General features: G+C 37.7%; 1 protein-coding gene across 2 annotated transcripts; it reads left to right on the forward strand.

Annotated features, from left to right (window-relative positions):
- Positions 1-3,825: 3,825 nt before the first annotated feature.
- Positions 3,826-10,847, forward strand: meiob (meiosis specific with OB-fold). 2 transcript variants are annotated; one of them, XM_044178408.1, is made up of 14 exons: positions 3,826-3,908; positions 4,275-4,378; positions 4,600-4,657; positions 4,841-4,972; positions 5,444-5,516; positions 5,702-5,897; positions 7,540-7,640; positions 7,868-7,920; positions 8,108-8,203; positions 8,347-8,439; positions 9,202-9,346; positions 9,543-9,729; positions 10,071-10,157; positions 10,246-10,847. In XM_044178408.1, exons 2-14 carry the CDS (start codon positions 4,322-4,324, stop codon positions 10,357-10,359), a joined length of 1,392 nt encoding a protein of 463 aa, XP_044034343.1. In that variant the 5' UTR covers positions 3,826-3,908; positions 4,275-4,321; the 3' UTR covers positions 10,360-10,847. The 2 variants fall into 2 exon arrangements, with proteins under 2 accessions (XP_044034343.1, XP_044034344.1); XM_044178409.1 differs by having other exon boundaries at positions 4,913-4,972.
- The last annotated feature ends 82 nt before the right edge of the window (positions 10,848-10,929 follow it).

The raw sequence follows: 10,929 nt of genomic DNA on the forward strand, positions 1-10,929 counted from the left end.
CCACTTACTGTACAGAAAATTACAATACTGTAGAACCCCAACGTGTAGGGTTTTTTGGTCCATTACATATGGATTTTGTGTTAAAACCAGTTCTTAGACTTCCTGATTACAAATGGCAATTTAGATCAAATTGTAAGTCTGTGCAGCGCTGTTGTTAAACAACGAAAGAACACAAAAAACTATAGAGGAAATCTGTAGCTGTCACATCATTTCAATTCCTGCAGCTCTAAAAGGACTCTGGCTTGGCTTTGTGTTGTCCTTGTGTTGCCATGCCTCAGAGCAGTCGCCGGAGTCTGTACTTCCTCCTCTCTTCTCATGTTTTACACAGGGTGTGCAGCTGAACCGCAAATGTCCTGTCTGGTGCCATCGTGGAGGTCCAGTGGACAGTTGCTAAATATGAACAGTGGTGGAAAAAGTATTCAGATTTTTTTTTTTACTTTAGTAGAAATAGCAATACTACAATGTAAAAAATACTCCATTACAAGTAAAGTTTTTGCATCAAGAAATTGCTCAAGCACAAGAATGTAAGTATGTTCAGGAAAATATATTCAAAGTCTCAAAGTTAGTCAGTGTTATATAATGCATCATATTATTGGATCATTGGGTAGTGTTTTTACTACTGTTGTTGCTGGTTGAGGTGGAGCTAATTGCTCTTTTTAGATACTATTGGGTAGTTATATACTGCATATCAATGCATCATAGCTTACATCCTCATGTTCTGCAAAGCAATTAGTTACTATGGCTGTCAAATAAAAATGCCCCCAGAATTGTACTTAAGCACTTAAGTGAATGTAGTTTGCTACTCTCCACCACTATGATATAACAACCAGGCAGGAAAAGGAGAAATTATTGTTGAGGGGTGGGTGTGGTTCACTTTGTATTGGCATCAATAAAAGTGAATACTTTTAGTTTGGGGTGCAAATTTAACATTGGCTATAGTGTCTTTGGTCTAGCAAAAGGTTTGAAAAGAGTCAGCCTGTTAATCTGAGCATTTGGGGTTTTTTTTGCGTGGCCACCTACTTTAATAAAGTAAATTGTATCTATTTAAAACACACACATTCTTCATGAAATACATTTTGAAAGCGGTGTTTTAATTTCTGGTGTGATGCCTGTGTTTCCAAATTAAGTTTGTCTTATTAATCCACGCCCAGGGTGTGCAGTTTTCTTATGAGGCAGCAAATGTGTTCACAACAAGACGATGATGGATGTATGAGAATTTCCACTGAGGAACAGCACAGAAATGAACCGTCTGCTTAGTTTAGTTGGGATGGATAAGTTGCATATTTTAATCAGTTTAACCAAGTGCTGGGGACCTCCAGTATGGCTTCCTGCAAGCCTGAGGGTGTGTTACTATACACTTGAAGGCCTTCTAATATTTTAATGTTACAACCACACAAAGTATCACCTCTGATTGCAGTTATTTTGCCTCATTTTATATGGAGACTCAGAACAGCCCTATGTTCATCTTGCCTGTGCGACAATGAACATGTTCGGTATACACACAACACATAACCCCACTGTATGCATCGACATGCAAGGCAGCTCCACGGAAACGAAACACACACACAGGCACACTCCCCACTCACACACACATACGGTGAGATGATGGATTAATAGCAGAGGAGTGGTCAGGCGGCTGCAGGCCCTCCAGGGAGTCGACCTGTGGCAGAGAGGCCACCCAATCACAGCACATTCCTGCAGAGACTGTGTTTGCAGATACTCCACTCTGCAGGTACTTCCTGCTCGGCTCTAAATAAACTCACGCTAGACCTTATGACTGCATATCATAAAGAAATCCAAACAATTAATTTTTTTAAATCATTTCAAAAGAACCAACCGAATATTGGATCAAAGTATGATTGATAACAGATTAACAGAGGCCATGAATTCATTATGGATAAATCATTGAACCAAAAGTAAGTTTCGCTTGATTTATCTGATGATGCTTTACAGTGCTGTTGTGATTAATGGACTCACAAACTAGTCAGAAAAGACTAATGAAATTATAATTTGAAATTTTGTTTAATTTGAATAGCCAGGCACTGGTGCGAGTAGCAAATCGATTCCTCTGTGTAGGTAAATGTTCAATGTATTTAATCAGTCCAGTTTCACATTATACAACATTATACAAAGTCCATCAATACATTGATGGAACAGTACACAGCAGGCTGTCTGCTGAGGAATACTCTCACCATGTTGACTTTGTGTTGTTGTGTTATGAAACGCCTTTATGGCTGCTACTGCACTGCTGTTATCAGCGATTAGGAACACATTGACCGTAGTATCACATCAACAGACATATTACTGCCTGAAAATCAACATTAGTCACCGGGATGAGATATCTGATCCAAAGGCCCGACCGCGAGGATTAGTCACCGTGGAAGTGGAACAAGGCTGTGTGAAGCTGAATAAGGGTTTACTGTTACACCTTTTGATTCCTGCCTGGGTGTATAAGACAGTATCGCATTTCAAATGCAGCTTTGTGCTATCAAAACAAACCAGGAAACTGTCAAATTAATCTCAGCAAAGCCATCTGAGAACAAATCCCGTGCTGTGAATGACGACTGGGATGGATTATCAAGGTAATATAAAAGTCTGAGGTGCAGGGATGCTTTTCACAGTAGAGACTTTTAAAGGAATGACTCACACAGTGTACAAATTTAATGTGTGTATGGGAGTATATATCTCTGTGAGGGGAATGTGTGTGTAATTGACAGCTTGCAGCCAGTGGGTCCATCAGTGATAGCAGTTGCATTATTCAGTCCCATTTCATGCATGTTTGCTCAGCTGTACAGCTGTTTACTGTACTGAATGTGTGTTGAAATTGTAGATTTCATCCTAGGCAACATCACATAACGTCTACCAAAACATTAGGGGAATGGAGGTCTCTTTTCATTACAGCCTTGTGTAAAAGGTGTTTTATCATAAAGACTAATCATAGTTGTGGGTCGTAACTCATCTAAATATTCTAAACAAATTAGGAATCAATGACATGGATGTTTAACTACAGCAGAGTTACATTCTAATGTCTAAATTAGCATAGGCAAATCATACATTTTTACCAGGACATAAGTGTATGTTAAATTGTTTCAGAAACAAATTATAGTAAAATAATAGACTTTTTCATACATGGCCTCTAACAAAAATGTAACCAAATAAAACCACATCCATGAAGATTTTTGTTTTGGCTAGATAAACTGGAAAAAGATGGGTGGTGTGCAAGCAAGTTTGGCTTTGTGTTCTTCTCATAAATTTCTTGCTTCATGAGTGAACACCAGCACAGAGCTCATACGGTAAAATAATATAATTCTGACAACTTAAGAGAAGTAATGGTTTAGTAAGTAAGTAATGGTAATTGGTGGATTTTGTTTTATTAAATGTACAAAGAAAGTTGAGATGCAAATTACTTCAACTTGTGTTACAGAGTTTTTAGGATATGGGCAACATTTACTAGCTCATAACAAAAGACCAAAAGGACCATAGCTATCCATACTTGCCATATGTGCTGATTTTGTATTGTTTGATATTTTTTTAATTAAGAAATTATCTTTTATATCTATAGCTAGTGGCTGAATAAGGATGAAACAATGAATCAAGCATTTGAATTAACCTTATACATTTGTTAGAAGTTATTTATTTAATTTGTTCTGAAAATTAGGCTACATACAATATATACAGCATATTATGAAACATATTGCAAAACATTTCCATCAGTATATGACAAAGCCTCCATGCTGTGTCAGATATTTTTTACTTGAATACTTACTTTTTTCTTACCAGATTAGCAATACTTGAAGTTTAGATTTTTCAGACTGCATTTGAAGGCAGCATCTGAGTTCCGCAGATTCTGTCGCGTGCAACAGCTTTGCCGCGAAAAACTGAATAAACTGTGAGGAAAACAGACCCAGGTAAAAAAATTACTATTTTAAACACCAAAATGTGTTAGGTATGCAATTAAGCTTAAGAAATTAAGCTATTTTAATCGAACTAGGGGTAAAAACATCAGATAAAGTCCCTTTTAAGACTCACTCCATGTTGTTAGAGGTGTCATACCGTGAACAGGTCAGCTAACATTAGCCTTGTTTCACTATTAGCTTGCTAACTAACTTAACTTTACTTAACCAACAAGTTACTCTTGTGTATTAGTTTTAAGCAAATTTCTCGGGTATTAGTAATGTTAGAAAACGGGAAAAGCTTTAATACCTTTTATCCAGGTGGAATTAAACCCCAAATGTTAACTCTCATTGTTTAATTTGTTTTACCTTGTTTTACAGAGTCTGTAAATGTAATAAAAACTGGACTGGATAGGGATTAATTTAAAATGGCTGCTCAGACCTACATTGCCATCTCTGAGCTGCATCCCAATTTCTCTCATCCGGTGAGTTCATTGTCATGTCAGAATTACATCATTGCATTTCTTCTTGCAGTAACCCATGAAACAAAATCAGTGTCTAATAGTCAGGGATAATTTTTGTTCAATTGTAGTTGTACACTGGTGAACAGGATTTATTTCAGGCCTGTTTTTCTCAGTTTGCTTTGTGAGTTAAACTATCAAAATATACAAATCTGCACACTCATTTCCCTTGTAATGTTTTTCAGAAAGTGGCAGGTATCATCATTGGGAAAACCGATGTCAAAAGCTTTCCTGACAGAAAGAGTTAGTATCTTTTCATATTAGTGCACCTAAGCTTTTTTTCTAAAAGCTCTGCACCGCAGTGTCTTGTACACTAGCCCCCTCTTCTGGAGAATAGATAAATGAATATCCCTTCTCTAAGCTTTTCTCTCCTCTTCTTTTCCATTGAACTGCAACACTAACCAAACCTATATGTCTGAATTTCAGACATTGGTATAGACAGATTCACTTTTGGCTTCACCATTAAAGACTCACCTGATTTCTTCATTAATGTGACAGCCTGGGGAAACGATGGATACATCATCGGGCTCTCCAACAGCTTCATCATTGGAGATTGTGGTGAGGAAGTCAGTCTCTAAGTTCCCACAAGCCTTAAAAATCCTTGAGAATTAATGGATTTGGCAAAAACATATGTGTAATTTGTTTTGTTTTTGATGGAAGGGCACAGAAGTGCTTAGATTTTTTTATTATCAATAGATAGTTTCCATATTCATCACAATAGTGCACAATGAAACGTTTGTCATGTCCAGTGTATTTTTACTCCAAAGCCTGCCAATTTTGAGTGCTTTTATGTCATCCAATTAAGCCTAAACACTGCTCTTGATTGTAAAATTATTAATTAGACTAAAATCTGCATCTTGTGAAGTATTTCTTTACTTGTAAAATTAAAATAAAGCTACACAAAAAATCGTAATAGAAAAAACAACAATGTAGTAGCAAGTGTTAATAACATTTAATAACTTTAAATCTAAAACAAAAAAGATAAACTTAATGTCTATGCACAGAATTGTTTTCTATTATTTTTTCCAGTCGTCATTGATAATCCCTTAGTTTCCAACAAGGACCCAGAGAAAGGGGACAGATTCTGTCCTACAACACCAAGGTAATTAACACTTTCAATACAGATGTTGTAGAAGAATTAGTCATCCTCACCCTGTGGTGCTTTTAGATAGCGGAAGGATAGTGAGGTTGCCACAGTGTAATGCTGTGTACAATATGATGTAACTGTGTGTCTGATGACGGTGCCAAAGGACTCGCTGGTTCAAAGGCCTGTATCTGCTGTCTCAGCCTCTACAGGCTGCTGGTGACGGAGGCTCATTCCCAGGTGTGTCTGTGTGCTGACATGGACACCATCAACAGGCTGCTGCCACTGATCCACCTACCGGTGAAGGACTCCAGGGATTTCTACTCTCTAGGAGACATTGTGGCCAATGGGCAGAGGCTGGATGGCACAGTGATAAATATACTGGCTGCAGTGAAATCGGTAAAGCACCTTAAAGCTTTCAGTTAGTGAACAGTATTAAAGGAGAAGTTAATTCACGTTGAATACATTCACGCTTTTATATATCAGTTTAAGAATTTAAGAAAGAGTTGAATTAACTTGTTTAGTGTGCCCACATTTCCATCAATCTGCCTCATGTACTTTTACTAATGTTAGTAATTTCCCTCATGTCCCAGAATATACATGGAAAGAGTGAAAGGATGGTTGATAATGACACCAGTGTGTTTTTCCATTGGAGAAAATGTAAAAGTCTGAGAACAATGCTGTAGTGTACTGTGCATAACAGTAAACAGTAACCTATTTGCTTTCTTGTCTAGAATTAGATGAGAAGATTGATACCGCTCTTATGCTTGTCTGTGATGTAAATATGAGGTAACAGCCAGTTAGCTTAGCTTAGCATGAAGACTGGAAACAGGTAGAAACAGTTAGCCTGGCTCTGTCCAAAGCTAACAAAGACCACCTACCAGCACCTCTAAAGCTCACTAATTAACACATTGTATCTCACTTGTTTAATCTGTACAAAAACATTAGTGTAAAAATGACAATTCATCGTTTTACAAGGGATATTTTGTTATCGTTATAATTGGTTAAACTAAAATGCTAAATAGTGGTGCCAGCACTTTGATCCAGTGGGACTGACAAGGACTGTGGTTGTGGAGGAAATATTCAAAATGATGATACAGCTTTGTTCATGTTTGGCTAAGAAGAAAAATATTCCTTATAGGTGCCTTAGTGTTTCAGAGTGGATGTTTCCTTTAAGAGCATGTGAGCTGAGGGTCATCAATTTGTTTTTTTAATACTTTTTATCTCTTATATTTTTGCATCTCCCTTTTTCTCAAATGTTTAGTATGTTGATATGATCAACTGAGTCTTCAAAATCCGTATGAATCCTGCTGGGGAGATCTCGGTGGGCCAACAGTCATTACTTCAATCAAATAACTGTTGGATGTTGAATCAGTCATGGTTCAAACATTTTTTTTCATTGTTTTTTGAGAGGTGTTTTTCAAACAGGGAATGTGAGGAAAACTGATAAACTCATTGAGAAACCAAAATGCATTTTCCAACTTCTACACACACTGATTGCATTAGATGGTGGTTTTTGGTCTTTTTCTCCAAAGTAAGCTCAACTATGGTGGAAAATAGGCTGTTAAAGTTTCCTTAGCTTAGAAACAACATTAACAAGAAGGGAAGGGTTGTTAAAAAATGGTCCGATGTAACATTATGAAAGTCAGTCATGGAAAAGTCATGGAACCTGTCACTGAGGCCGGGGTGGGAAGCCGATAAGCATGGAGTGGGACGTTTTTGACAATGAGTGTGGATGCTGAGCAAATATTTCTTTGGTTAAACAAGTTTGAAAATCAAGCATATCAAAGTTTTCAAAATTTACTTAATTCATATTTCTAAATTGCCTAATAGACTACATTGTTTCTGTTTTGTCTGTGTGGTTACATGGTGGTATGCTTGTTGTTTGCCTGGAACATACCAATGTACCATAATGGCCCTAAAGACATGCCTCAGAGTTCAGGGAGAGGCCAGACCCTGCACTTAATGTCACTGCATTTTTTTTTACAGGAAGGGAAGATATTGTGATAGGAACTTCAGATGATTCTGTTTACATTTTCAGATTGGAGAGCTGAAGCAGTTCACCACTTCAGACAGACGCAAAGGGCAGAGGCTGGAAGTGAAGCTCTTTGATGACTCTGTCTCTTCCTTCCCTCTCGTCTGGTGCGTCATGCTCGTTTATTAATTTGGAAAATGAATAAAGATTTATTACTTGTGTTGCATTTGTGCCATATTCCATCTCATTCTTGGATCACTGCCGTGTATCTTTAGGTTACCACAAATTTACTTTGGTGATATGAAGCTTTAGATTGACCCGCTGAACTCCATGTGCGTTTAATTTTCACTGTGCTCTCCCCTGAGTAACTCCCTGACCTCTGTTCCACTCACAGTTGGGACAGAGAAGCCATTCAGCTCGTGCAAACTTTGATACCCAAGGAGACGGGTAGGTTAACAGCTGCTGCTCATTCACAGCCACAAAATGAATCTTTATTTATATAGTTATTCCTGCCTGCCATGTCCCATTAACATACTGTACTGAAGAGAAACATGGAAGTGGATATCTGAGATGTAACTGTGTGTTTATGTTTAAGATAACTTACTGTTGTTTTAACTTTATTCTTCATTCAAAGTGCTCTTCATAGCTGATGCAAAGATTAGCTTTGACAGATTTCGCAACGGCATGGCAGCAACCGCTAACTCGAAAACCATTATCACTGTCAATCCTGGTAAGATATCACAGCAACATTAACAGAAACTTAGGATCAGACAAAACTGTCTATTGTGCAAAAACAAGGTTGAAATGCTATTTTGGGAAACCAACCAAACAGCCAGTCAGTTTGTCGCTGTCCCAGTCATAATTTGCTCTCAGACACCAGAGAGGCCAGCCTGCTGTTCAGCTACGCTAAAGAAGTATCTGAGTCTGGTGCTCTGGATCAAGATGAGAAGCCAGAAGATGTGCCTGGTAGGTTATAGTGAAGAATTCCCCTCATTCTGATACTGTTAGTATTAGGATGAATAGAAGTCTTGATGTAAAATGTTCTTTGTATTTTAGGCCTCAGCTCTTATTTCTTCTATTTTTGTCTTTTCTTGGCTCATAATATTAATAGACCGTACACACACTATGTACTGTAGTTGATCATTCTTACAAATGCTGCCTGTGTAGCCTGATGTAGCTTATTTTCTCTCTGTGCTCACTTGACAACACAAGTAGTTTATTTTGAGTCAATCACACATGAAATGTCATTGTGCTGTAAATACTCACTAGCACACCAAATCTGTGGCTGAAAATAGCCCCCAACAAACACACTATTTACTCATGTTAAAATATTGTTTATTAAAAACTGCAGTGCAGCAAATTACTAATCCTTTTTTTTAAAGTTAAACTATATATTAGTGAGTCATTTTTAAAGATTTACCTCTTCAGTAGGACCAAATGGGGCTTAGGGCTGAGAACCATTTGCTCTTTGTTTGTTCTCAGAGCCATTCGACTTGTGGAAGTCAGTAGTATTGATAGACGGACAAACGCGCTGTTCATTTTTGGTTTTATGGGATTTGTTGACAATAAAAAAGATATATAGTACATCACCACCCCTGTGTAATTTTTCCTGATGTAACACATCAAATTATCAGATGACAAAATGACAAGTGCAGCCTGTGTCATTGCCTGTTTTCCAAAGGAAACGACTGCAGACATGAACATGTGGTGCTGTTTTTGTCTCTGCAGTGGATTCCATCACTGACGTGTACACAGTGAGCCAGCTGAAGCAGAAGGCCCTGGAGAATCCTGAGGCTTTCTTTGGTATCACATACAGCTTCATCTCCAAACTCGACCTTGACTCTTCTGTTTCAAAAGTCATCAGGACACGGTGGTAAGTTCACACAGGTGCATAGAGTGGATGCATAATTAAATAGTTGCTGTATTAATATTTTTTCCATTCACAACTCATATGTTCTACTTCAATCATTTGAACATGCTAAATAAAATAAATTAGTTTGTCTGCCACACATGATGAACTGTAGCTAATAAACAATTCCTTGATCAGTCTGTTTTCTCTCCTGTCTCAGCTCCAGGTGTAAGTTTCAGGTGACTGAGGACGTGCAGTGCTGCACCAACCAGTTGTGTCCAGGGAGGGATCAGGCCTTTTCAGCCAACACAGGCTTTGACCTGTTGGTAGACTTTACAGACCACACCGGCACCCTGCATGCCTGCTCCCTCAGAAGCCCAGTGGCAGAAACGACACTTGGCTGCACGGTCAGTACCACTTCACAAAAGGATGATTATTCAGCTTCACTTCTACAGGAAGTGGCCCCTGTGTGTTGGGATTAAAGAACATAAGAGAAGAGAGATGAATAACTGTACATGTTGAAAATTATCCGAACAACACTACACTGCTGTATTATGTGTATGTTTCCAACTAAGCTGTTCTGAAGAGCGTTTAATTTCTGTGTGGGTCTGTAGAGTCAGGAAATAGTTGCTGTTACATTTATTAAATCCAATGTCAGATTTTAAATTTTGCGTAGTTGCAATTCCAACACATATTAGCATCTGTGCTTCAGGTGAGATAAACAGCATTTTGACTTCATCTGTTGCAGACAGAGGAGTTTACCAGTTTGACTGATGACGGGCGGACTGCCATGAAGTGGAAATTTCTTTTGGAGAGATGCAAAATATATGTGAAGGTACTGTAGCTTTTAACTCTTATGTTGTGTGGGTTAGCTATAAAAGCAAATGTTTAAAAATTCTAAAAATTCTTATAATATGTTGTAGATACTCCCTTCTACTAAAATGAGGACTGGGATCAGAGGGATTGTCCTGGCCTGCTCACTGGCTGACCCAGGAGAGGTGAAACAGCACATGTCTGCCCTGCTGCAGCGGCTGTGATCACAACACACACTGACTGAGCAGGAAAGCGCATATGTTGCAGTTGGCTGCTTTACCTGCTGTGTGGTACTGTTATGAGATGTTAACAAGTCATTTATACATGTGGGCTTTGTGTTTTGGGAATAGCTGCATTATTTATTTATTTATTTAACTTATTTATTTAAATATATATATTAAAGAATGTACTGTTGGCTTGAGTACTTTTCAAAACTGTTAAATAAGCTAACTTATCAGTTTAAAAACAGTTATATGTCAATAAGTTATGTGTCAAACAACCTATATTGTTCCATAAAAGTGTAATTTAATGAGCAGCCAGGTTCCAAAACACCATACTCACAAATAAAACTTTTGTTACATTTACTTATATATATTTTGACTCAATTATTACTTCAATTATAAAGTTTTCTTTCAATTTAAAACAGAGTACACACTTTTACATTTGCTGAATTACATTTTATACCAGTAATTTCACCCGTTCTAAATTAAAACACACGTTTTGCTTTGTTTTTGAACTGGATATTTTGGTACTTCTTTTAAGAGAAGCACAACAAACTACAAAACTTTCTGTAG

Source organism: Siniperca chuatsi, linkage group LG20 (genome assembly GCF_020085105.1).
Source record: "Siniperca chuatsi isolate FFG_IHB_CAS linkage group LG20, ASM2008510v1, whole genome shotgun sequence".
Taxonomy (NCBI): Eukaryota; Metazoa; Chordata; class Actinopteri; order Centrarchiformes; family Sinipercidae; genus Siniperca; species Siniperca chuatsi.

Bases quoted from the DNA above. Each gene is read 5' to 3' on its own strand.
- meiob (XM_044178408.1), top strand. From the start codon at position 4,322: ATGGCTGCTCAGACCTACATTGCCATCTCTGAGCTGCATCCCAATTTC. The intron at 4,973-5,443 runs GTGAGGAAGTCA...TATTTTTTCCAG, and splicing joins CTTCATCATTGGAGATTGTG to TCGTCATTGATAATCCCTTA. The intron at 10,158-10,245 runs GTACTGTAGCTT...AATATGTTGTAG, and splicing joins GATGCAAAATATATGTGAAG to ATACTCCCTTCTACTAAAAT.